The sequence below is a fragment of the Dipteris shenzhenensis genome, chromosome 24 (assembly GCF_047967505.1).
Source record: "Dipteris shenzhenensis isolate YYH24624 ecotype China chromosome 24, Dip_SZ_1.0, whole genome shotgun sequence".
Taxonomy (NCBI): Eukaryota; Viridiplantae; Streptophyta; class Polypodiopsida; order Gleicheniales; family Dipteridaceae; genus Dipteris; species Dipteris shenzhenensis.
The window spans coordinates 29,207,136-29,234,737 of record NC_141619.1 but is presented as its reverse complement, the minus strand read 5'-3'; the positions used below and the strand labels follow the sequence as shown (position 1 = coordinate 29,234,737).

Below are 27,602 nucleotides of genomic sequence, written 5' to 3'. Positions count from 1 at the left end.
ATTGCCTAGTGATTGGATGCCTATTCGCCATATAAGGTAGGATTCACAAACGGGTGCGGACTTCCTAGCAAAAATGATATCCGTGAATAGCATGTTGCCATTTCAATTGTCTACCCTCAAATGGTTTCACAAATGGGCGTGCTTATGTGGCATCCCAATAAAGTTTGGGCAGAGGATTTTTCTTGGGCGCGGCAGTCCAAGGCCGCCAAAAAAAAATTGAAGGCAAGCAAGAGTAGAGAATTTGCCATGATAACCACTTGGCCACTTCTCATTTGCTGATATAGTTAAATTTATATGTTTGTTTGGGGCCCATTTGTGAAAGCGCTTATGCCGAAGCTCCCCCTTAGCCATCAAACATGTAGGGCCCATGGTCCAATGTCTGGCGCCCGTTTGTGAAACCTCCCTTAAGGTTGAGCAAGGATTGCAGGGTGTGCAAGTTTGTGGGTTTGCCTGTGGTGCAGCTTTTAGGAGACCTTGCAATCAGCCGCCGCCGCCGCTTGGCTTTACATGAATACTAAATAAATACCACAAGGGGCGCCAGTGTTTGGGGCCAAACAGTGTACTTGTTTCTAAGTAGGAGCGCACTAGCTCCTTGAGATAAAGTTGTGGTGATTAATTGTTTGGCTCGCACTCGTCCTATCTTCGGTTGCATAGGCTCTTCACTAGTTCCCCTACCACTTTTCTTTCATCAACATCCCACTACTTTGACCCTCTGCCAACCCACCTGGCCTAACACCCCATCCATCTCATGATCCGCTGTGATCCAGGGCTGCAGTAGTCCGCCTGGTCCCATATCATAGAAACGCACGCTCGTGGGGGCTGGTGACTGCAGGCACAGCCGGATCCTCAGATATGCTATAGCTACTAGGGAAAGGTAACTGGGGAAGAAAGTTCCCTGGGAAAGGTTTGCAATTGGGAAAGTGAAAGGGAAGCAAACCCTTCATAATCATCATCATCATCATCATCAGCATCTTCTTCTTCATCATCATCTGCTGCTTCTTCTATTTTTTCTTCTGCATCTTCTTCATCGCCATAGCCAGACCTTCGTCCTCGCCATAGCCACAGCCCCTCCCACCCTCCATGCCTTCAACCTTCTAACGTCCTCCCCTCTTCTTCCTCGCCCCCCCCCCCCCCGGCTCGCCACCATGGTCTCAGCCAGCAAAGAAATGGCCGTCTACTGCTTTGACACCCTCGCCTCCCACTTCTCCGGCGACCCCCTCCCTCCCCCTGCTTTCGAAGATGGCCAGTTGTACGAATCTCATCTCTCTCTCTCTCTCTCTCTCTCTCTCTCTCTCTCTTCAGTCCCACCTTCCTTTGTCGCTATTTTCAAAATCCCTGCTCCCCCCCTCCCCTCCCTTTCGTGACTTTGCGTTCAAAGTAAGCGTGTCCATTTTTCGGTTAGTTTGCATCGAAAAGGGTTCTGCGGGTTTTCCGGTACGGTCGTCGTCTCTTCTTTGTGTGATCCAATCTAGCCACTCGATTTTCAACTGTGACGATGATCTCTTCCTTGATCTGCAAGCATGGAGTCAAGCGTCTTTAATTAGCTCGTACTCTTAGTTTTGTTGGTATCGATCGAACCTGGAAATACAGGCCTCGACAATTTTGATAGTGGTAGTATCCTGTTGTCTTCGGCGCATCGCAGCTCTTTGCATGTGTCTGTGGTGCGATTAAGAAGGGATTCTTTTATTTTTGCTTTTCTAGTCCTTTGTTCGTTACCTGGAAAAAGACCATCAATGGTGGTGAGCCTCGTCTACGCGGATGCATCGGTACGTTGGAAGCTCGCAGCCTGTGTACAGGTTTCAAAGATTATGCTTTAACCAGGTTAGTCCTCCTGTTCTATACTTGGTCTTGTCACGACTGCACATGCGTTTCAAGGCTCGTTTCTAGTCAGTGCAGCTTGCAAAAGCGGATAAATTGAGTGAACGTCTTGGCTGAGTTTCCCTTCGTCCAGTGCTCTTCGAGATCGTCGATTCCCTCCCATTCAGGCTAAAGAGATGCCGTACTTAGAATGCACGGTTTCCCTGCTGACAAATTACGAAACAGCTGCTCATTATTTGGATTGGGAGGTACGCTTCCCAAAATCTGCTGTAAGCAGTCTCGCTTGTATCATATCGGTAGTGCTAAAACGTTTCTTGGTTTATCTCTGCCCAGTGAAAAAGTTTTCTTACACAACAACTACGACTTGTAAAAGCGACGGTTCTTGGAGGATTGAATTTACAACATTCAAGCACTTTTCACCTTGTTATGCATGCAGATCGGCAAACATGGAATGATTTTGGAATTTACCGATCCTGATAATTTCAGACGTAGTGCCACTTATTTGCCCGAGGTAGCTGCTCAAGAAGGTATAACCTTAACAGTATAATTTCTTCTCGTATGTGCGCTCTGAGCTTTGGATTCCACATGTAGATTCTGTATGTAACGGACTAACAACCTTTTTCAACTTTAACCGTTTTGATAAAGTTATGACAATGGTTCCGTGGGGGCGTCCCTCTTGGGGGAATAAAACAGGATAATTGGGGATGTAAGGAGCGGATTTGGGGCTAGTTTGTGAACAGTTTAAAAGAGAACGAATGCCTTGCTTTTGGGTGTCTTTTTGTTTCGATGATGTGTGTTAGTGTGTGCGTTAGGTCATCTCAGACTGGTCAGTTGGTGCTCCAAGTTATAACTAATACCTGGTTCCTTTTGCTTCAGTTAAGTGTCATCTCATCTTTTTAGACGTTATGTAATATCTACGGCACTCTTAAGTGTTAAGAATCCTGTTCTGTAGGCCTACGGTTGAATGCATGAGGATGACGAGGGAGACATTCCTCACCCCATGTTGCATGGGGTCAGGGTGCTTATCTCACCAAGAGAGAGTCAGTTTTGAAAGAGCTGCGGAGGCCATAGATATTGCCATGGCTATACACAATAAGCATGAAGATATGTACATGGTGTATTCTACTCATTCAGGGCATGTGTCGTAAGATGCAGGCCAGCCGATTTGTTTGATGTTGCAGGATTGTTTGATACAGCCTTGGGGGGGTTGTCTGGAACGTTGGTATTCAGTGTACCGTTCTGGGGTTTTGCAAGAGTTTGAAAGGAGTGGCAAACATGAGTCTTCAAAGTCCGTCATTCATTAATCTATCACATCAAGAATTGAAGAGCAAGAAGCTGCTGCACTGGACGTGAGAACAGTCCTGTTATTTCAGATGATCTTTTGCTTTATAAGAGCTGAAGGTTGATGCACTTGTATTCAAGAGACCACTCGTGAGACTTCAAGGATGACTTAAATCTGCCCAGGGAGAGGGGCAATTGGTAAATCTAGACTAGATTTTGGCTGTTAAGAGGAACCCTTAGTAAATTTACAGTGGACTCATTGTCCTATTCGGCCAACAACACTGAGATGTTCAGTTCCAGTGCTGCATGTCATCTAGGTGTTATCTATAGTCTCTGGAGTTCTATAGGTTTTTGTATGGCCAAGGCCCTCCTAACCAAGGTATTTGTCTAGGCTTACCAGTCAAGGAGGTAACACACCTCCGGATTGCTAACAGAAATTCAGTATGAAGACCTTTGTAGAAATGGATGCTCAAGTATTTATGGGTGTGTGGATTTGTATGTGTGAGAGGGTGCTGATGGTGTCAGTGGGGCTGTCATAGTAGCTAGTCCCTGCTGTGTGTGATGGGGTTTATGGTTTCTTATGAGTGACTATCAACTGCACTATATGTTGTGTTTTTAGAAGACGAGTTTGGGCATGTTCCTGGATATATATGTGTAGGTACTTCAGGAGGTTTTTGTTGTTGACTCTAATTGGCTGCCAAGATGTGCTTAACTATCGTTCTTGATGTAGGATGCCATGTGTCAACAGCATGCCTCACCTTTCATACGTACCACTAGCATTGTTTGGACCTGCATATTTGTCCTATATTTCTGATGCTTTCCCGGGTGCCAAAGGCTGATGCTTTACCTGCCCCGACCCATTGGTGGAACACAGTAATGCTGACATGTGACAATCTCATTTAGATCAAGACGAGCAGCTTGGTCCTCCCAGCTACATCATTAGTTGGGACAGCAGGTGGCTCAAATTGGTCCTGGAGGGGGCAAGTTAGCCCTTGGGCGCAGCCTACATTCTGGAGCTGCTGTAGCAGCCTCTTAAGCCAACCACTTGGTTCATCCTAAGAGATGATCTGTCGATTATCGCTTTGTACTCTGGCTCAGGTGTATTTTTATTGCACTTGGTTATTTTGACACAAGCAATATTTGCATACAAGTCCGGTATAGTAGGTCTGATGCATGCTATGGATTTATGAACATGAGGATAAATGTTGATTATCGCTGAATGAAGAGATTTTGGACTACCTTTTGATTAACCTTCTCCTTTAGTGCTAGCCTTCGTCATGGCTGAGTCTGCCCTTCACCTCTGGGCCGACAGAAACTCAGTACGAAGACTTTGTATAAATGGATGCTCAAGTATGTGTGGGTGTGTGGATTTGTATGTGTGAGAGCATATTTTTATACTATGGTCTACACCCACTGTTGGGCGCTGATGACGTCAATGGGGATGTCATAGTAGCTAGTCCCTGCTATGCATGATGGAGTTTATGGTTTTCAACCTTGTGAGTGACTATCATGAGATTGAAACTGCACTATGTTGTGTTTTTAGAGGATGAGTTTGGGAATGTTCCTGGATTCATTTAGGTATATGCTTCTGCCGTATTAGCGGACATGCAAATTTCACCTTGTGAAGTTTTCGTCCAAGTTGCGGCCTGCTGGTATTGTGATAATTCTTTCTATCTTAAATGGTGCATTACCCTATCAGCTAGATTTAGATTTAGATGCTCGTTGGGGAGAGACTAAAATGAAAACGTTTATAGACTTCACAAGCAGTTGTAGCTTGAATGAAGAGATTTTGGACTACCTTTTGATTAGCCTTCTCCTTTAGTGCTAGCCTTCGTCATGGCTGAGTCTGCCCTTCACCTCCGGAGTGCCGACAGAAACTCAGTACGAAGACTTTGTATAAATGGATGCTCAAGTATGTGTGGGTGTGTGGATTTGTATGTGTGAGAGCATATTTTTATACTATGGTCTACACCCTCTGTTGGGCGCTGATGACGTCAGTGGGGATGTCATAGTAGCTAGTCCCTGCTATGCATGATGGAGTTTATGGTTTTCAACCTTGTGAGTGACTGTCATGAGATTGAAACTGCACTATGGTGTGTTTTTAGAGGATGAGTTTGGGAATGCTCCTGGATTCATCTAGGTATATACTCTGGCTCAGGTGGGTTTTATTGCAGTTGGTTATTGCTGGGGACAGAAGCAATATTTGCATACAAGTCCGGTATAGTAGGTCCGATGCATGTTATAGATTTATGAACATGACGATAAATGCCATCAACTAAATATTTCTTTACTATACATATCCCCCTTGTCATGATTTTACTTCGAGAGGATATTTGGCTATCTTCCTCAAGAACTACGGGGTTGAAAAGAAATGCTCCAAACGTGAATTGTTTTTTATTCAATACGACTTTGGCTTTTAGAATTTGGGGCAACCTGCAGATTAGAAGTGCCAACACATTTACTGACAACGTTTCCACTCAAAACAATAAATTTTTAGAACTGAAATTGTCCTCCGAAAAGCTACTCAATACTCATTTTATCTATGTTTGTCTGTGTCTGCTTTTAATGTAATGTGGTGATAAACATGTGGGTCATCATTTTAATAGTCTAAATTTGGAGACGTTTTATGCTTGATTCATGAATCTTGAATGGCTATTAGAATTTCTAAGAATTAAAGTATTTATTTCTTGATTTGCGATTCCTTATGCTAACTAATTAATGGTATCAAAGCAAGTTCCATTCTTTTATATATATATATATATACCTTTGTAAGACTAGAATAAGTCCAATCACACAAATTTATATTTTTTGTTGTTCTAAATTGCTGTGCTTTTTTGGGAGCCATCTTGTCTGTGAGATTCCATTCTAGCTTTTGCATTACTACAGGAACATAATTCACCATCACATCCTATTTGTTTATTGTTAGATGTCTTACTACAAAAATTGAGTTGAGGCTATTATTGCTTGTCAACAGACATCTGAAGATCCAAATTACACGATATTAACATCATCAGTGCCTCAACTATAACCATGTAGGTGAATATTTGTGGTCATAACAATTGGATATCTTGAATAAGATGTTATATTTTCAATCATGTTAACAGTGGATCGTCCAGCCAGCCATTGATCTTATCTTTCACAACCTTGTTAAGGTCATTCTTGCAAGGCAAAACCATGAGCGTCTACCTACTTAGCCATTTTATTTTTGAACAATATCCCTCACACACTTTTCCTTGATTTGTGTATTGTGTCTATGACCACTTGTTGGTGTTGTATCAGAAGTTGTTGCCCACTTACAATGTAGAATCTTGGATTGTTGTTACTACTGCTGCTGGAGCTGCGTGAGCACCTGGAACTGCTGCATCGACTGTGGCTGCAGGAGAGGCTGTGCAGACTGCTGCAGGGCTGTGTGGAGCTTCTGCTGTTGCTCTTGGGGCTTCTGCTGCTCTGGGGGACATGGACTGAAGGGGGAATGCCCCTTTCTATAGGGATAGGGCTTCTGGAAGGCGACCCAGTCTGTGGCCTGCAGGATGCCACTGACCCCTCGTACTGCAGACTGCCAACCTGCCACGTGGTAGGTGGGTATCTGCTATACCCAACTGCTGCTGCAAGGTTTTCAGCCTGCCACATGGCAGGTGGTGTACCTCCTCCTGCAGGGTCCTGACCAGTCCTGGCCTGCTACATGGCAGTTGGGACCTGCTGTACCTCCTGGGCATCCACGTGGCAGCCTACCATACATTACTGTCGACCAATACAGGATGGAGCTGTCATGTGCTGCTGATGTCAGTTGTCGCACAGGCTGCAGCAACCTGCTGACTGACCTGCTGTTGTGGGCTGAAAAGCTGCCATGTAGGCAGTCATACCATGCACATGCCGATTTCATCGTCGACCCGCGCGAATGCTGAACTTGATTGCATGCAAGGGTTGTTTTTTTGTTGAACTGATGAAGCAGAATTTGTTGTGGCTGAACCACCTCTGCCTTGTCGCTGCTTCACATTTGGTACCACTATCAGGCTTGGCTCACATAAGGCTCAAGACACATGGAATACTGGATTGCATAGTCGTGGGTACTGCAACTTCAGGGTTACATCATTGATGACTTGGATTATTGGAAAGGGTCCAAATCTAATCTGCTTGGGTCTTTCCTTCATGATGCGGGGATGGACCCAGAGCCCTTTAACGTTGCATCTATACTTATTGGCTTGGGTCTTGTGAGCTTCAGGAATGTCAGGTTTGATTGCCTCTCGGTGACGTGACCAGCTTCATATAGGCGAGAAGGATCTTGAACATCCTTCCAAAGGTGACTGTATCTGCACTTGAAACCTCGATATATTGAAGGTGAATTGATTGTGGATTGAGGGTGAAACTGTTGGAAATTTTGAGCTTTGTATGAAAGCTGTCAAGACACATTATCTTCTTGAACATTGGAGGGTGGAAGGTCTGTGAAATCCACGTTGATTTGTTCAAAGGCTGGTGTCCTACTGCTGTGTTGGAGTGTGATGCTGCTGGACCTTATCTGCTGGCATCGAGAAATGAGGGGAAATGGCCCCTTACGGCTTATATTGGCCTTTGGGGCCATAGATTGAGTGTGTAAATCCACAGTGGCTACCCCTCCTGCCCTGGTACTTTACTGCTGTTTCTGCCTCGTCTGCTGCTTGTGCAGGTTTCATGGACTGCTGCTGTCCTGCTGTGGTGGGCTGCAGGTCACACACCTAGACAGCCATGCCATGGGCTGTAGATGCCCATGACACTTTCACGTTCTTTTTCCTGGTTCAATTCTATTAAGGTCAATTAACATGCCCCAATGCGGCTGTTTTTCTTTTCAATCAATGAATAATTACTGTTGTGGTCAGTATAAAAATTGCCTTCCAATCAAGTTAAGACCTATTTGGGTTTTGTTAGGGGTTGATATTAATTTCTTTAAGAACAAACACATGTATTATGCATGTCATATAGGCAATTGTATCCTATTATTTCAACGAGGATCGGGGCCAAACTTGATGGGTCGTACGAGCCATTGGTGCCAGGAGTAGGGTTTACCGGAAAAACGCTAATGGAGGATGCCTATTGACACACTTTTAATTTAGAGTAACCAGAGCTGAAATTATTGTTTGCTCTACTCCCTCGAATGTTTGTGCATGATATTGCTTGAACTCCATTTATCAACATACCCAGACCATTCCTTAGGTGTTGGTCTGGACAGCAGGGAAGTAAACTTAAAACAGTAATGGAAAATTACGCAGCCATGGCACATGCTTAGTTTGGACAGTTTGAAAGGCTGCTGAAGAGTTTGTATTAGTGCTTTTTTCCTTTTTCCCCTTTTCCCAGAGAATTTTATATTAGTTTTAATGTTGTAGGTGTTCCAGTTTTGATAAAATAGTTAGTTTCTGACTAGTAACCTTTTGAGTCATCCACTTTCAAACGCTGTTTATTATTTCTGTTTAACCTATAAAGGCAAGGCACTCATGACCTTTTGTATCATGGTTTATGGAGACGTTGCCCAAAAGAAATCGAATTATAGTTGCAGTTTTTGATTGGAGGACTGAGGAGTCTTGGTTTTGCATTTCATATCTTATGGGATACAGGCTGGACTAAACTGGAGACTGTGGACTCTTTGGTGCGGAAAGCGGGCTATTTGGGGCCTATCACAGAGTCCATGAGGAGAAGATTTCATATAACACGCTATCAAAGCTCCTTATACACAATGCATTATGGTGACTACGTAGCTTATGTCAAAAGAACAAGAGGAGCAGTACCTCTTGCTGGGGTTCGGTGCTGACTGTCAAGCCCTGTCAAAGGACGGGCCCAGCACCTTTAACAGTATCCATACGTGTTGCCATAAAACAAGTGATTTCTTAGCTCCATTTTGAGCATATTTTGTCCCAATATGCTCTGTTTTGTGAGCTCTACAGCCAAGAGGCAACTATGCTGGTCTTGGCTCAGATGATTCATTGTTGCTGCACATGTATGCAGTGATATTATTCTGGCCATTGCCATTTAAAACTTATAAATACTCATTTTTCATAAATCAACATACTTACTCATTCCCTGATGCTGACATGTTTTCTGGATTCTGTTAAATATTCATCCCTGCGAGTATATGACGCATTGCAAACAACAAATAAAATTTTGCAATAGCAAATTGCCAAAGTTTTGTCTACGAATAGCCTCATCATTTATGTAGTGTGGAAAATTTATACTCTGTGAATAGCAGTAGCAAAATAATATGCATAGCCATTTGGAGCTACCCTGTTCCACACGTCTGTCTCCAAGTCTCTAAATGTCTTGAGCTGGTACCAGTAGTCTTAGGTACCTCATCTTGGTAGATCTTAGGATGTAGGGGGAGTGCCCCTCCTCATAACTAAGTTCAAATCTAACAAAAATTAAAAACAGCTTCGTGTGAGGTCAATGTTTTGAATTCTATTGGATGATGGTAGTTTGTCATATGAACTTGTTCATAGGAGGTGAGGCCTTGCACTCTTAGGCTCCCAACCTTCACCTTGTCGCTTCGTTGAGTGCAGTTTTAGCTTGGGCTTCCATTTCGACTTGGCAAAACAGGGCAAAGAGAAGATGCAAGGCACACAACCAGTACTATCGTCAAGGAGGAAAGGGAGGCAATTATGGGGGTGATGGAAAAGCAGCCATGTGAGAAAGAAATGTGAAAGGAAAGGGAGGAGAGGGAGCTGAATGAACTCAAATGTCGCCATGCCTATTGTTTCCAGAGGTAGAACCACAAAACACCATGTGTCTTTTTTTATGCCATGTCCATGGTTGATAGGTTAAAGATATCTCAAGAACCATGAAAATTAATGCTTTTTTTCCAGCTTAGAAACTCCTGCTTCTATGATTATATATGGAACTTTGAGGGAGCACGGTTGGAAAAAGTAGGATTTTAAAGATTAGTAAGTTCTTTGAGAACCATGAAAATTAATGCTTTTGTTCCAGCTTAGAAACTCCTGCTTCTATGATTATATATGGAACTTTAAGGGAGCACGGTGGGAAAAAGTAGGATTTTAAAGATTAGTAAGCTCTTTGAGAACCATGAAAATTAATGCTTTTTTTCCAGCTTAGAAACTCCTGTTTCTATGATTATATATGGAACTTTGAGGGAGCACGGTTGGAAAAGGTAGGATTTTAAAGATTAGTAAGTTCTATCGATAGTAGCAATATAGTAAGGGTGATTTTTTTGACAAGTTGGATGGTGAGACAATACCAAATACCAAGCATTTTTAAGGAAGGTGAGCTCAATAGTAGTAATAGTAAGGGTGAAATTTTTTACAAGTTGGATAGTGAGACATTACCAAAATACTAAGCATTTTAATGAAGCTAAGCCCAAGTTAGTAAACCTAATTGATAAACTTATTGATAGGGTAATAAAGCTACTAAAATGAACCAAAGACCATAGAGATTAGTACTAATCATATGAGTACAAGATGAGTACTTATACCATGATTATCAATGTATATGATTGTTCATACAAGGCCTAAAAGGGATGCCCATAAAAAAACGCTTCATTAACACCCCCTACACAAAAATTTTAGAGGACAATACAAAGATTACAAGGTCCCTTACATACCTTTGGTGTATGTTAAATAATCTTAGAGAAAATTGAAGATGTCAGGCTTATAACGAATTCAAACAACACTTAAAAAATGTACCAATCAAATACTCACCTAGTGTTGCCTTCATGTAGTAAACTTGGAAGCATTTTAATGGAATCAACTTGTGAAAGAACTTTGTGAATATGGACTCACCTAGACATTAGAATCATGAATGCATGTGAGTGTGTGTGATCACTTTGGATCAAGATTGACATATTCCGGAATATATTGTTGACAATCATGTCGGATAAGAGGTGATTTTGTTAGACAGATAGGCTGAGAGCAATGACCATTGGTGGTTGGGGAGAGGTACCATGGAGTCATCAATGAGGGCTTGAGTGGGTGTGGCCTTCTCCTCCTACAAAAGAATGTTGTCATAATTTGCAATGGCCCCTTTGGTTCCATAGGTTCTTATGTGGCTACTCCATTTTTATGAGTATATTTTTATGTAAATATGATCTCTTTTTAGAATGGAATACCTGAGTGTGTTGGTAGTTCCCCTCTTGAGTGAAGCTGTATGGTAGGTTCTTATGCTATTTCTTCCTTGTTAGGAGCAAGTTCTTGTGCTGCTATTGCGTAGGCATTGCTTGATTGGTTTTGGAGATGCAGTGCTCTTGGAATCATTTTGGAACTTGCTTCAACAGTTCTAGTAGTAGGTTCTTGAGCTTCCACCCATCTTTGCAAAGCCAATCCCAGACTAGCTCTACTGCTAGTACTTGTGCACACTCGGAAAATCGCATGTCAACAATAACCTTGGACTTGCCTTTTTGTAGATGTGGTGGCACAACCGCATTTGGCCAATGGGTGGAGATTAGGTTAGCAAGGCTTAGGTATCCAAATATAGGCATTACCTTCATAGTATCCTTAGGCCTTTAGCATTTTTTAAGGGACCCATTGCAAATGACTTTTCTTCCTTGAAGTCCTTTGTACCTACCTTATTTTTCAGGATACTCTCTACCTTGGAGATTGAATTGGTTTTGAATTGGGCATCATGGGGAGAAGGGAAGCAGAATGCTAGGTCAATACTGTTGGAATCCAAATATACTCTTACCCTTTAATGTAGTGTTGGGCTTGAAGTATCTCTCTTTGTACCCATGCCTTATGACTCCTCTACTCAGCTGTCTTCTTCTAGTCCTTGTTGTAGTCAGATCATGAATTGTTGGGATTGAGGTGGTAGGAGGACTAGTTAGTTTGGAAGGTATTAGCTCCATGGGTGCTAGCATAGCTTTTTGTGGCATTCCCACAAAGGGCTACCATGGAGGCACATCCCCTATGTGTTTAGTGTGTCTATACATTGCTGCTAATCGACTTGGTAATTGATCTGTCAGCACCATCCTCTGCACAAAATGACTTGTTCCTTGATTGTGCCAGTGGCATCACATAAAAGTGGTTTCCTACCCTATGGCTATTCACAATTGCATCAATATCTACATACCCAATAGTGGGCATCTGGCATGCCTTGACCATTAATGGCTCATAGTATGGTAGGGCTAGGTTTAAGGTGTACCTCTAATAATTGTTCTTAGACCTCTGCGCAATGAAGTTATGGCTTGCCCCAAGGCTTCGGCATAAATGTGTTGTTTGTTCACAAACCTGCAACAAAACTTGGCAAGGTTGATTGTTAGATCATCAAGCTTGTCTGCCTTTTCAAAGTTGCCTTGTAAATTGTCATTAGGCCCTTCTATTTAAGTTTAGTGTTTCAGGCTGGGGCCTCTTCTGTAGCTTGCCTTTTCATACAGGCGACCTCTGTGTTAGCTCTTTTTGCCAATGTATTGCTTGAAGGGTTTGGAGGGTGAGTGGGCTTGGGCCTCTTCTGTTGCTTGCCTTTTCATGCAGGTGACCTCCATTTTAAGCTATTTCTCCCTATGCACTTAGACAATGCTTTCTCGGCAATTCATTCCCATATGGCAATTTGCAAGTTAGGCATTGCAAAATCCATGGGCATGACTACCTTGTATGTGGTGTGGTACACCATAGTGCAGCCTTGAGTTTGTGTTTCTAGTCAATTCAACTAGCTTCGACCATGCTGGTGATGACTAAATAGAAGGCTGTGGGTCATGATTAAGCCATTAGCCCTAGGGTAGTAGGTTGTGGATTTTTTATGATAATCATATATTCACTTGTTAGGATAGCGATGGTTTCATTGAGGAAATGGGTTCCTCTATCGTTGACTAGCTCCAATGGGCATCCAAACCTCATAATTACAATTTCATACAGGAATTCGTCCGTTGATCTTGCATGGCCCTTCTTGTGGCCTTTGCTTTGGCCCATTTTGTGAAGTAAGTGGTGGCTATGATGATGTATCGGGCCCCTGTACCTTTAGCTATTGGGCTTATTTGGCCTATGAAATCGATACCCCACTTCTCAAATGGATTATCAGCTAGCACATCGATGAGGAGCATCATATCAGTATCTTGAGGCACTTTTTCTCATTGGCACAGGTCACAACGTTTAACGAATTTAGCTGCATCCATGAAAGGAGTGGGCCACCATAGGCCTGCTTGCAACAATTTACATGCCATAATTTTGGCAATGAAGTGTCCATCACATTACCAAAATTTTGGACTCAAATAGGGCCTTGTAAGGGAGCCCTTGGATTGGTTACATGGAAGAATAAAGTGATTAAAACCCAATATAATATTGGTTGGTGGAGGGCAATAGAATATTGGAAGTGGCCTGACTTCTCTATTTATTTATTCAATAGCTCAAACAATGATGTGGAGCACCCTCTTGCTGCCTTAACTCTCCCATCACATTTTTTAATTGTAACAAAACTGAGAAACCTAGTTTCTCAGCCAAACTTGTACCATTTGACTTGAAACCAAATCCTCCCATCCAACTACCACAATCCTTTCATTCTCTCTCATTCCTCTTCCTTCCCCTCATTTCAAAGCACCGTTTTGAATTTTTCTTTGCTCCATCCCTCTTTCCAAATTTCTTGCTTGCTTTTGAGAGAAAATCTTCTTTCTCTATTCTCCCTCTCATGGGATGGACTCTTACACCAAAATCTTGTCACTTCTCTTCTTTGCCTATGTTTCCCTCCCATTTCACTCTCATTCTTTCAAAAAATTTGAGATTTGAAAATGAGATTCACCCTACCTTCTTCTTTCTCTATTTTGGGCGTTTCTCTTTCAAATCTCGCCACTTTCTCTCTCATCTGATATTCTCCCATGATATGAAATAATTTCATTCAGGAAGTCGAGGCAATTAATGTTCTGAGAAAACCATGAATGATGCAGGGTGTTTGGAGCTTAGAAGGAGCTACTGGGCGAGATTCTTTGAGAAAGGATCAAAGAAGATTGACTTTCAAGCTTTGCAATTGTTGATGCATGAAAATCAATCTTTCTTTTGCCCATCTCTCAATATACTGGTCACTTTCCCTACTGCAATCTCTAAGGGTACATGATTTTGAACCGCTTGTGAAGGTTTGGAGTCTATCCAAACAGCTTGTATGGAGATTTAGGTGAGACAATCTTTGAAACAATGCAACATAGTGATTATGACGAGATTTGTTTGTTAATGATGCAACTTTGAAGAAACAGTTAGTTCGTAGTTCATTTTGTGTAGTAACTGTGTTGTTTTGTTCTATTACATGGCTTGAAGACGTTGAAAGATTTGTTTGTTTTATAAGAAATTTCATGAGAAATGAGTCTTTTCCACTCTTACTATTAATAGTTTTCTATAAAATATTGCTTGACCGAGATGTTTGGGAGGATCTAATTTGTTTTGAAGCAAGAATCATCAACTTTAGCATTCCTAGAACACAAGAGGGACCATTCGTAGGGACAAGTTTGATTGCATTTTTCTTTCAAAAGAATTAGGTACTGCTCATTCATGTAGTTTTACAATGTTTTTAGTTTTCAACTCAAATCAGATTCTATCAAAGCAACTCGCATGGAGATTGAGGTGAGAAAACATTTAGAACAATGCAACACAATGAAAATAATGAGATTTTATGATGCAACTTCGTGTTTGTATATTGTTTGCTAATGTCAATGTTATATTATATTAGGTGGAACGTGTATGAAATCATGCAGGCCCCTAGGAATAAAAAAAGGTGGATATCCATTTTCAAATTAATGCAGAGAATGCAAGAGCCCCTCCTTCTCTCCCCTCGATGATCCTTGCCGAAGGGAGAAACTGCAGTTTCGGAGGCCAGAGAGGCAACCACAAAGGGAGCAAGGGGCAGGGCGGCAGACGGAGGGACAGAGGAAGGCCCAAGAGGATCAGGACGTAGATAGAGAGCACAGAGGAGGAGCACGAGGAAGAGCAACAACAAAGGAGAGAGCAGGGGATCAACGTCCACGCCCATGGGGGAGGACACCCACCTCCAAGCCCACAGGAGAGAGGACACCCACCTCCAGGTCCAGGGCAAACAAGCCCTCCACATCCAAGGCAAAGAGGCCCTCCTCCAGCGAGGAGATATAGGTTCAAGTCAGAGATCGTGGCACTTCAAGAAATCAAAAGTTTCAAAATCTATTGATATGCTCATCTAGATGGCATGTTTCGCAAGGGTGGTACGTGGGGTCATGTAAGACCTCAACAAAAGTCCCATGTCCCAGTATTATAGGCGTGGAATCATGGAGGCTCCATGGCATATTTTCAAAAATGCCTTGTAGCATGCAGCTGAGGCCTACCTGGTAGACCTCATGGATGACACCCAGTTGGCTGTAATCCAGAAGAAAAGTGTCACTGTGATCGCAAATGATATGCAACTCACTGTGCATCTTAGGAAGCCCAAGGGAACTTAGGTTTTTTGTATATATGCCTTGGGCGATAGTTAGGGTCCAGTTGGTGTACTCTGCCTTTGGGCATCACTTTTGTATCATCCTCTTTGAACATAATAAAATGTCCTTTTTCGCATTGTCTTTGTATTTTGCAATCTCAAATTTATTTTCATTGTATTTGCAATCTACAATTTACTTACATGCAATTTAAAACAATAAATAATATTTTGCCTTTATGTTTGCAATCTCAATTTACTTACATGCAAAAGGAAATAATATTCAGCAAATCTCAATTGAACATGCAAAAGGAAATAGTACTCAATTTTACTTACATGCAAAAGGAAACAATATTCAGTAACAAACAAGAAAATAAATTGAAAATTATATTCTTTATTGACTCAGAGTCATATTACAAAAAGAACATCCACTTTAGGGCACATGTTATTCTAGCCTATGCTTCTTCTTACTTGGTTCAGCTCCCTTTTTAGCTTGCTGAAGAAGATAGGGTTGCACAATTTTATTTTCTATGGCTTGGGGATCCATAACACCAGCTAGCCTTGCAATAGCTATGATGCTATGGAGAGGTCCGGATCGTGTGTTTGAGAACAAAAATAAAGCTACATTATGCCTAATCAAAACAACACGACCCGCACTAGGATGGATGGCCCTCATGTTCACCATCTGACTAAGGACCCTAAACTTCATAATTTGTATCTTTCCATTTGGTGATAATTGCTGATGGAAGACCAAAATGTGCTAAGCCACTTTGTTGATGTGTTGGCCAATTGAAGCCATCCCCCCACCGGAAGATCCTCTAGTTCCACCCTTGCGTGCAGCATATTCATCAATCCACAAGATATCTTGCAACCAACATATTACATCAAAATCCTAAACCATGATTTGTGATTATATAAATTAAGAAAACATCCTTTTTTAGGAATAAATAAGGATTAGGGTTTTCTCACATAGGAAAAATCAACTGGTAAAAATATCAACTTCAAGAGGCCATTGAGGACTTATTTTCCATGTGCATGATTTATAGAGTAAAAAACCCCCTGTAAGCCCTAAATCTGACATCATGCGACTAGGGCCCAGTTTTTGCTAAATCAAACATTGTACGGCTAGGGCCCTGGTCGCATGATGTCAGATTTAGGGCTTATAGGGGTTTTTTTCCTCTATAAATGATGTGCATGGAAAATAAGCCCTCAATGGCCTCCTAGAGCTGATAATTTTAGCAATGGATTTTTTCTATGTGAGAAAACCCTAATCCTAACTTTGTCCCCTATTGGATGAGTACAAACCCTAAACTTGATTTTGTCTCCTATGTGAGAAATTCCTAAACCTAAATTTGTCCCCAATTGGAGTGTCAAGGGCATGTGGGTGGGGGTGTGGGAGTGGAGAGTTCAATTTATTCAATTTCAACTGGTAGGGAATAAAAAATAGGGTTTAGGATCTAGGAAGCAAAACCCAAATAATATTTTTTCTTTTAAACCCAGGTTATCCTATAGGTATACTAAGTAGATGTATGAATTTTCATCCCAAAATATGCCCTGGAAGCATGATTTCTGACATCGTGCTACCAGGGCCTACTTTTTGCAAAAACTAGGCCTTGGTCACACAATGTCAAATTTAGGGCTTACAAGGCATATTTTGGGCTGATAATGCATATACCTGCCTAGTATACCTATAGGATAACCTGGCTTTAAAAGGAAAACAAATTGTTGGGTTTTGCTTCCTAGATCCTAAACCCTATTTTGTATTCCCTACCAGTAAGACACAACATGGATTTTCCTTGTTAAAATGGAACCTAGAATTATACAGATGATATTGAACCACATGATGAAGCTGGCAAAGCTACATACCTTTTGTGCCTCATCACAAATGGTGTCAACTACAGTGTCCAATTGGACTCCCTTTTGTGGTTGCTCTTGAACTTCATACTGGCTTGAGGTGCCAGCTTCTTCATCTGTCTCCCCGAACAATGCCCTTTATAAATTCATAAATTGCTCATCACACATGTCGTACTTTGGTGTGGCATCCTTGATTGCCTTCTGTGTTCATTGGATTGCCTCCATATTGGTGAGGCACGAGCCATTGAAGTGTGCAATCTCATCAATTGCCAGATCGATTAGAGCATCAAAGTCAATGACATCATCAAACATTTCATTCGAGAGCCAACATAGCACCACATCCTCTTGAAGACTGGTTCTTTTATCACTTCCAATAAGGTAAGGCATTCCTCACTCTCAATCCTAATTGGATCAACTGAAGCAAGGTGTAGCTTGGTTTGCCCCATCTACATTATAGGTGGAGGATGGATATGCACAAGTTGGATATGATGATAAGAAGATCTCGCTCTCAACTTTCTCCTCAGCTAGGTTGATAGTACGCTCCTTAGGTTCTATGTCTAGGTTTATGTCATCTCATCCACCACTTGTGGATGCAAAAGGACCCTCGAGCTATTCGCCAATGTCCTCATCAAACTTGCTTGTTGCAAGGAGAATGGTAAGGGCTGCATCTCTCGCGATCAAATGAATTGGGGAAGATGAATCATCCCCAATGGGAATAGCGTACTCACGGAGAGATACGGAGAGATATAGGGGACATTCTCCATGGCCCTACCAACCAATTGTGAGGGGAGTCAACAATAACGACAAATTGCCCATGGATAAGTCTATCAAAAAGTTGAAGAGAGGGATTATCAAAAGCAGGAAGGAGAGATCTCAAATGTGACTCAAGATAGAATGCCTTGCAGAAGATAGGGTAAATCTGATCTGCTGAGGCATGGGAATAAGTGGATGAAATCCATTGGTCAAACGCCTCTCTAGGCGAAGCCATGGGTGTAGGAGGATGCTCAGGAAGATGAAAGAGGAGGCTGTGGAAAGCAAGGTTACTCAAGAGCGGGAAAATGACAATGTGAAAATGACCTTAGAAGTGTACTTTATAAAAGGGGCATTTCCCTTAAAGAGTTTTTAATTAAATATTTTTATATTTATGTTTTTACTTTGGAAACTCTCTCTCTCTCTTTTTCTCTCTTCACCTCTCCATCTCCATATTTCCCTCCCTTTGCCTCAGCCCACAGTGGCTTGTATGTGTTATGATCAATGATTGTACTTTGTCCCATAGACCCATGAGGTCTTTCAAGGATGTTAATATATCTTTCTTCCTTCCTTCCTTTACCTCCCTTTGTGTCTCTCAATTCTCTCTCTCTCTCTCTCTCTCTCTCTCTCTCTCTTTGTGTGTGTGTCTCTTTCCCTCACTTTGTGTCCCTATTTGCTCTCTCTCTCTCTCTCTCTCTCTCTCTCTCTCTCTGTGGCACCCGATGATCATCTTGTGCTTTGTTGTCCTTAGCTATCTATGTCATGGACATTGGATACTAGATTTTACATAGACATTTTCTTCAGTCTCATAGTCTCTCGAAGACCTTACTAAACTTTATTTTTTTCACTTTTTCAATTTAGAGGTGCAAATGAATAAATGCAATCTTAACTCTCTCTCTCTCTCTCTCTCTCTCTCTCTCTCTCTCTCTCTCTCTCTCTCTCTCTGTGTCCCCCTCTCCATCTCCATCTTTCCATCGCCCCCCCCCCTCTCTCTCTCTCTCTCTCTCCCCTCGAATCCCTCTTTTTGTCCCCCTATCCATGTCTGTCTCCCCCCCCCCCCCCTCTCTCTCTCTCTCTCTCTCTCTCTCTCTCTCTCCATCTCCATATTTCCCTCCCTCTATCTCTCCCCTCCCTTTGTCTCAGCCCACAGTGGCTTGTACCCGTTACAATCTATGATTGTACTTTGTCCCATAGACCCGCAAGGTCTTCCGAAGACGTTAATATTTTTTTCTTTCTTTCTTCCTTTCCCTCCCTTTGTGTCCTCGTTGCTCTGTCTCTCTCTCTCTCTGTCTCTCTCTCTCTCTATCTCTCAATCTCCCTCCCTCCCTCCCTCCCTCTTTCTCTCTCTCTCTCTCTCTCTCTCTCTCTCTCTCTCTCTGTCTCTCTGTCTCTCTCTCTCTCTCTCTCTCTCTCTCTCTCTGTGTGTCTCTCTCTCTGGCACCCGATGATCATCTTGTTGCCTCTTTTCCCTTAGCTATCTATGTCATGGACATTGAATACTGGATTTTACATATGCATTTTTTGTATTTTGGGCCCACCCTTTGGATCAGTTGTATCTGGGTTTTTTTTAGTATCATAGTCTCTCGAAGACCTTAATAAACTTTCTTTTTTTCACTTTTTCAATTTAGAGGTGCAAATGAATAAATGCAATCTTAACTCTCTCTCTCTCTCTCTCTCTCTCTCTCTCTCTATATATATATATATATATATGTATATGTATATGTATATATATTAGTGCCTATTCATACATCTAACAATGTCTTATGGCTAGGTGCATTATTTGTGTCCCTTATTGCTCTCTCTCTCTCTCTCTCTCTCTCTCTCTCTCTCTCTCTCTCTCTCTCTCACTCACTCACTCTAATTGCTATCTGTCTCTCTCACTCTCTCCCTCTCTTATTCTCTCTCTCTTGCATGATAGAGATATACAAATATCCATACATATTTGAAATTTATCGGTGTATCATTCATAGACCGCAGAGAGCCATCAATCTAGAGGTGCAAACTTAATAAATACAATGTTAACAATGAATGAAACAACACTTTCTATTATTTATGATTTCTATTCATACATGTAACAATGCGTCATGGCCAAGTGCATTGTTGAAGCACTAAGGATCCAAGCAATTGGATATTATGAAATCGCTGCCATCATGTCTCTACTATCTCTAAAGTATGAGGGGGGCAATAGTTATTACAAAGGATACTTGTCCCATCCCTATATCTAACTTTGTGATTATCAAGTCTAAAATAATATCCTTGGGGAGGGCTTGCTGCTGCCAACTGCAATTCTTCCTTAATCAATCGCATGGTCTACTCCTCTTATGATTCCAACATTAGATCAGAATGTCCTTACCGAGAAATTAATACCTTGACAATAGGACTGTGAGTCCCATCGCATAGATCATCATCCATTTCTTCCCATTGCAGGTTCTTTCATCTAAACCTTCTATATGTGAAAGTCATGCAGAGATTTTTCCTTCCAGTGAAATACCTGCAAAATTTGGGATCTGTTAATACATCCTATCCTGAACATTTTTTATACAAATAAGAATTGTAAGATGTGCTCACCGAAATGTCACATTTGAAGTGTTCTATCGACATTGTACTAAATCTTTAGCATGACATGTTCTTGTTGTCCATCCATTGTCAAATAGCTCAAATAGCTAGTCCAGTTCTAAGCTCTTGCAAGTGTAAGTTATCATTGTTTTTCTTAATTGCCTAAAACTTGCAAAGAAATCAATAAAGCATGGAAATGGAAGAAACCATCTCAACCTAGCATTTTTTCCACCAGTAGTTGGCTTCATTTCCCACATCATTAAACATTCTATTTCTATATGATTCACTTATCTCCATGCTTGGAAGTGGCCCTTCTGGACTGTCAAAAGAAGGCAAGGGAAGAGCTTCTAATCTACTGTACTGGCCTTTTTCATCTGGCACAATGAACATTGAGTCACAGGAGAGGATTTCATCGTTTTTTAATTCTGATGGTGTGCGATCTTCATACTAAAGGCTCCTGATTTCAGCATGGAGGACATGCAGCACCCCAGTTACGCATGCTGCAGGCTCCCACTCTTTATAAGTAGATGGATATAAATCTGTAAAACAAATTCAAGGCATAAGATAGTTGTTTCAAAGTCCCCAAATAAATGCAAATACTCTAAAATAAAAATGAAGCACTAGCACACTTTGAAAAACTTACAATTGGGCCTATGATATGGAAGGCCTGCATTTAGATGCATGTATATGTCTGCATGGGTAAATACATGCTGAATATATACCTGCGTCACTGTTGTGTTACTTCCAGGAGAAATTTCAAAATCTAAGATTCTTCCCTTCCAACGTTTGGAGATGCCCATTACATCCTTCCGACCCACTTTATAGTACCCACAATTAGTAGGTTGCATTGTGATTCAAGAATATTTCCTATAGAGCTAAGGAATCCATTTCCCATGCTCATCCTTAATATTCTTCAATACAATAGATTGCAAACTACTTTGATATCTATCATTTTCACCTTCCATAGTTTCTACCTCTGTACCATATGATTTAAATTAGTTCTTTCAACCTCTTTCTACTTACATAGACCCTCAAAATTTTTGTCATCTCTCTCTCTCTCTCTCTCTCTCTCTCTCTCTCTCTCTCTCTCATTTAACTAAACCTCTAACACAAACAAGCAAAAAAATATTTTAAAATACATAGAATACTTCTCTCTCTGTCTCTCTGTCTCTTTGTCTCTCTCTCTCTCTCTCTGTCTTAAGATACCCCTCACACAATCAAACAACAAATTATATTGAAATACTTAGTTAAAGATATGCTCTCTTCCTACTCTATTTCTCCCTAGCCCCTCACACAAACAAACAAAACATTATCAAGATCATATATATATATGTATATCTCTCCCTCCCAAAACTCTTTGATTAGTTTAGGACCTCTTTTTCTTTCTTCCTTCTCAAATACTTCTAAAACATAGTAGTTTGAAATACAATCTCTGTCTCTCTCCCACACTCATCCCCTCAAAGAGAAAAAAAACATAGCACTCTCTCTCTCTCTATCCCTCCTAAACCAGTGATGAAACAAACGTCAAAAATAGTCTTATAGTTTTAAATATCATCTACCTCAATCTCTCCCTCCTCCTTGCCTTTTGTAGTAGCAAACATATAGACAAAGTGTGAGACAAAAACACATCTACTTAATACAGACAAAACATTCAAAGCAAAATCAATTCATTACCTGGAAAGTATGCATTCCTTCTTTTGGAGTTGAGTCTCCATACTCCAAAAAGGTAGAGAAAGAGCCGAAAATGATAAAACACCAGTTTTTCATGGTCAGGGCAGGCTTGCAAAGGAAATTTTTAATTGTGAAACACCAATGAGGTTTTTTGGGGTATTTACAAAAAAAGTGAAATTTCCCCTAGATTTGGAGAGCCTCTGTTATAGAGTAGTCCACATGGCATAATGTCCTTCATGGATACCATATTCCCTTATCCAAGCCTATAATATTTTAGTAATTCTCCAAAGGGCCCCCTTTTTAGTCCAATTTTTTTGTAATGGTGATTTTTGAATCAGCTTCATCAAGCACTTCTAAAAACTCATCCTCAGGCACACATCGACACATGATGCCAAACTTTCCTATATGATAGAGTTGGTTAGCTATTAATTGGTATGGTGTGGAGTCCTCAATGAGTTTGCAGGCCCTAGTCGTGGCCCCTATCTTTGTTAATGGGTTTTTTCATTAGAAACCCACTAGCAACAAAGTGTCTGATTTCCTTGGGGCATTATGGTATCAAGTCTATGAGGAATAGTGGAAAACCATTGGGAAGTAAGTGTCCAAAATCCTTGGCCCATTCTGGTATCAAGTCTATGAGGAAGAGTGGGGCATCTAGAAGATCATCCTCAATACTTGTTGGTGGTTTCTCCATTGGGGATCCGAGATAGATAATCAGCGAGTCACATGGGTCTTCCCCTTACAAACTACGATTGGCACTGTGGTGTTTTCTTAGTCATAGTTTGCTTTAACAAATCTTTATGGTGTCTTTAGATTTCTTCTTCTTGATAGAGGGAGGAAATTCAGTGGAGGCTAGATTGTAGGACTAACCTTTGAGAAAAGAGAACACATTACTTGGTTATAGGACTAACCTTTGAGAAAAGAGAACACATGACTTGGTTGAAGATATATGTATTGTGATGGCATCAGTAAATCCTTTCCTACCACCAATGATGCTAGCTCTCCTTATTGGTTGAACACAAATTTAAACAAGTAACCAAAGGATGAAACATGGAGCTACACAGGGAAGGACTTACCTTGCCTAGTCATCATCTATCATAGCACTAAATTTGAGACTCAATTATCTCCTATCAAATGTAGTCTCTTTCTGCTAAAGATCTATGAGATTGTAAACTATTCAAGACAATGTTCATTCTTATCTAATAGCCCTTCAATATTTTATGAAAATCTCTCATCATATCTTTCCCTTCAAAAGCTATCTTCCTAAACTTTCTTCCCCTCCCTACTCAAGAATTGCATGTATGAATGTAATAATAAAGGGTCCCTTGTAATGATAACTACATAGAGATAAGGTAGACTTCAACAAACTGTGCAATTTAGCACAAATTGAATTCTTTAGCAATAGAATAAATCTAGGCACAAAAGAGGAGGCACCTAGGCACTAAACCAGTTCTCACAAGACAAACTGCCTATGTGGATGTAGATCTTAGACTAGAGGTTTGGAACAATCCATGGCTACACAAAAGGATTTGGATATAGTACGCTCCTTTGAGCAGCCTATGGACTCTAAAAGGAATTAGAGCACTCTAAAATATTGCAAATATACTTGCACATGTAGATTAGAAGTTACGTAAATGTTGAGATAAAGCCACATTGATAGGTAGATAGAGACTAGACATCTTGAGTTTCAAGGGGCTAATAATACCATAATTGCTTGGTCTTCTTGATTTCCAAAGGTCTTACATGGGCATGGTGTAGTCTATAGTTTTTTTTTGGGGGGGGCTCTTCTAGAAGTTGAAGGGCTGAATATATATTTGAGAGTTGTCTTATCCTCTCCAGTATTTGAATTCAAGATTATATCAAGATCTAGTTTTTCAAAACTGAAACCTTATCTCGTTATTTGATATTACATTTCATAGAAAATAAGTTTTGTTTATCGAAAATAACCTTACACAATAGAAATATTTAGTTTAGATTGTTTTTTTTGCTCTTAAAGAGTCAAATGTCAAACAATTCAAAAACGCCCCAAGATGATCTAGAAATAGAAGAAGACAAGGATACTTTGATCATGAAACATAAAGCAAAAGTTCAATATCTAAGAGATATGATTACCAATTTTACTGCTAAATGTAAGTTGCAAGGTGTACTTGGGACTCTCTCCTTTGTGCCCAAGATGTATGAAGGGAAGAAGGAGGAGAAACATGCAGATCATGTCGAGGCATGGTTGAATAAATAAATGATTCATTTTGACTAATTTTAACAACCAAAGAAGATTAACTATGTCGGGGGTATTTGAACCAAAAGAGATTAACTATTGCATAACTTTAACAATCAAATGAGATTAACTATTGTGTGGATGGTATTTGTAAGGGAAAATACCTTACATAGTGTGAAGGCTAAAAAAAGAACCTCTCACTTGGGATGAAGTCCAAGAAGTGTTCCATAAAGAGTTCGTCCAAGAAGATGATGAGTTCAATCATTTTGATATATTGGCAAGCTTGCAAATGAACTCACGAGGATTGGATCATTACATCCAATCCTTTAGAGACTTGAGTCCTATATTACCAAATACGGATCGACTTATGATTTGCAACATGTTCATATGAGGGCTTCAACGGGGTTAACAAAAATGATGTCCGGAGAAATAAGATATCATCATTAGAAGATACAATACATTTGCAAATATTTATGCTGATATGATTGCACCCACAATATTTTAATCCCCTGAAAGGGAAAATGAATCAAGGCTTTAAGAAAAAACAAATTCTTTCTCTACCTTTAAGAAGGGCACTTCAAACACTCCATGTTTAAAGAAAAGAACCGCTCTTGCAAAGTTAGTCAAGACACACAAAGAGGGATTATGTCTTTTATGTATGCAGTCCATCCACTTGAGTAAAGAACATATGAAGACCTATAAGGTCATTCAGATGACGGAAGTCACAGATGAGTCAATGTTTTTATCAATTGAAATTTTCATGTAGAGTCTTCCGAGTGTTGTGATTGTAAACTTAGTCTAGACATAATGATTTAATTAAGATAACAGTAACCATTCATGTGTCATAACTAATGTAGGGTCTACTCACAACTTAGACTAGTGCACACGCTCTAAATTCCAACCACACAATTATTGAGTATTCTATTGTGTGTCATATATAAATAATTATAGTCTAGGGAATTATTAATAAAAAGAAAAAAGGGTGCTTACATTGATGTATTTTTTAAAGAATTGCCTTATGAGTGCTTGAAAAATTGATGATAAAATTGATCTCCTTCCTAGTACTCCAACTACTTTCATGAATCCATATTGGTTGAGTCATAAGGAAGAAGATGAGACAGCTAGGTAGTTTAAATAATATTTGAGGATGGGACATATAAGATTTAGTAAATCCCATGGGGCACACCAGTACAGGATACGATATGAAACTGAGCAAGTTTACCATTAAGAATAGATATCCCATTTCCATCATAGGTGACATCATAGATCAACTAGCGATTGCTAAGTGCATTACAAAGATCGATATACATAGAGGTATCATCAGATATGTGTTTATGAAAGGGATGTTTATAAACTTGGGTTTAGAATGAGTTATGGGTTTTTTGATTCCCAACTGTACCTTTTAGTCTCAAGAGGGCTCCAATCATTGTTCAAAGAATGATGAAGAATTTCTAAGCCTTATTTTGACAAGTTTATGGTCATATTTTGAGATGATATCCTAGTTTATAGTAAAACATTGATGGAGCATGATACCCATCTTAGATTTTTTTTGGATACTCTAAGGTGGGAAAATGTGACCTTTTGAAGCTTGGGATCTTAGACCTTGGTCATATAGTCTCTATGGTATAGATAGTGCCAAGATTAAAAAGGTATCGGAATGGCATATCCCTTAGATGTTTAGACACATATGGTTTTTTCTAGGCTTTATGCCATCTTTTCAAAATCATGTTCAACATTATGCTCAAATAGCTCTTCGCATGATGAAAATTCTTAAGGGGGTGATAAAAAAGGGCAACAAACCTCAATAGATTCACCCAGTGGCTTGCCTTGGGGCCTTTAGATTGGTGTGCGTGATCTTAAATTCTAGTTTTGCATGTCTCCAGAGAGAGCATTTCGTAGCATGAGTTCCTCAAATGAGTTATCCTTCTCCAGTGGAGTATCTGGCATGGTAGCTTGGTCTGCTATGCCATGGTTCTCTTCAACTTGTTGTAAAAGGCTAAAAGCCTTAGATTCAATAGCAATAAGAAGAAACTAGATTACTAGAAAGAGGAACCTTATGACGCTTTCTCCACGAATAGTCTTTATTTGTGTGTCATGTTAAATAGATCGTGGATGCATCCAATCCGCAAGGTAGTGTCAAGAAGAAAAATAATGTAAGAAAAGGCCATTAAGCCTATACATTTTTAGACATCTTTTGTTGTCCTCATATCTGAATGATATTTTAAGACTATGAAACAACAAGTTACCACTACAATTACGTTAGACATTGTTGATCCTACAAGTCATTTGTGATTGAAAAGAGGGGCCACTCTTTTCCAAGATAGGAGATCTATTTCCTTTGATAGTAAAAATTTGAATGATAGGCCGTCACACACCCTAGCCTCACACCCTATCTTCATTGTCACCTAGCTGTTTAAGCATCACCCCTTCCTCCAACCTCCCTTTTCCCTTTTCTATATTTTAGCTTACTTTTGGGTGTTTTTTAAGCTACTTCTCTCTTCTTCTCACCAATTAGTTCCTTGGGCTGCCAACAACGGAGGGCTTTCCACTCTCATCAATGCATTGGCTCATGGTTTTTTGGGAATGCTTCAATTATATCTATTTTAGTTTTCACCTTTCACTTTTGTCCCTCCAAGCTATTCGACCTCTCTCTTCACAATTTTCTCCCTCGATGGAGATTTCACCTCATATGTTGCTCCATCGATGGTTTGAGCTTTCACTAGTTTGATCCCTCATGATTTGGCTATGCTCTTGAAGCTGGCAAAAAATTGGGAAAAAGCCCTTGGCTCTGTAGGCTCATCTTGCTAAGAGGAAAATTAGGTTTTTCGTTGAACTATACTTAGGCTTTGGGATTGACTTAATGGGTTTTTCTAGTTTGTCATTGAGCTATACTTAGGTGGATTGACATAGTGGGTTCTTCTAGTTTTTTGTTGAACTATAGTTAGGCTTTGGGATTGACTTCATCTCCATCTCATGTTAGGGTTTTTGTTGGGGTTTTATATGGAGGTTTGGAAAGAGAACTCTCCTACCTTTGATGCAATGTTTGTACTTTGCTATTGCATCATTTTGAATGGAATATATTAGTCTTTCATGTTAAAAAGTAAAAAGATACTCAACTAAGGTAGTACATGTAAGA

General features: G+C 40.4%; 1 protein-coding gene across 2 annotated transcripts; it reads left to right on the top strand.

Annotated features, from left to right (window-relative positions):
• The first annotated feature begins 941 nt into the window (after window positions 1–941).
• On the top strand, window positions 942–9,854 carry LOC147886461 (AMMECR1 family). 2 transcript variants are annotated; one of them, XM_087395462.1, is made up of 5 exons: window positions 942–1,249; window positions 1,702–1,821; window positions 1,952–2,066; window positions 2,255–2,345; window positions 9,621–9,854. In XM_087395462.1, exons 1-5 carry the CDS (start codon window positions 1,146–1,148, stop codon window positions 9,746–9,748), a joined length of 558 nt encoding a protein of 185 aa, XP_087251588.1. In that variant the 5' UTR covers window positions 942–1,145; the 3' UTR covers window positions 9,749–9,854. The 2 variants fall into 2 exon arrangements, with proteins under 2 accessions (XP_087251588.1, XP_087251587.1); XM_087395461.1 differs by lacking the exon at window positions 9,621–9,854 and adding an exon at window positions 8,685–9,151 and having other exon boundaries at window positions 946–1,249.
• Window positions 9,855–27,602: the final 17,748 nt, after the last annotated feature.

Bases quoted from the DNA above. Each gene is read 5' to 3' on its own strand.
- LOC147886461 (XM_087395461.1), top strand. From the start codon at position 1,146: ATGGTCTCAGCCAGCAAAGAAATGGCCGTCTACTGCTTTGACACCCTC. The intron at 1,250-1,701 runs GTACGAATCTCA...TTGCTTTTCTAG, and splicing joins GCTTTCGAAGATGGCCAGTT to TCCTTTGTTCGTTACCTGGA. The intron at 2,067-2,254 runs GTACGCTTCCCA...TTATGCATGCAG, and splicing joins CTCATTATTTGGATTGGGAG to ATCGGCAAACATGGAATGAT.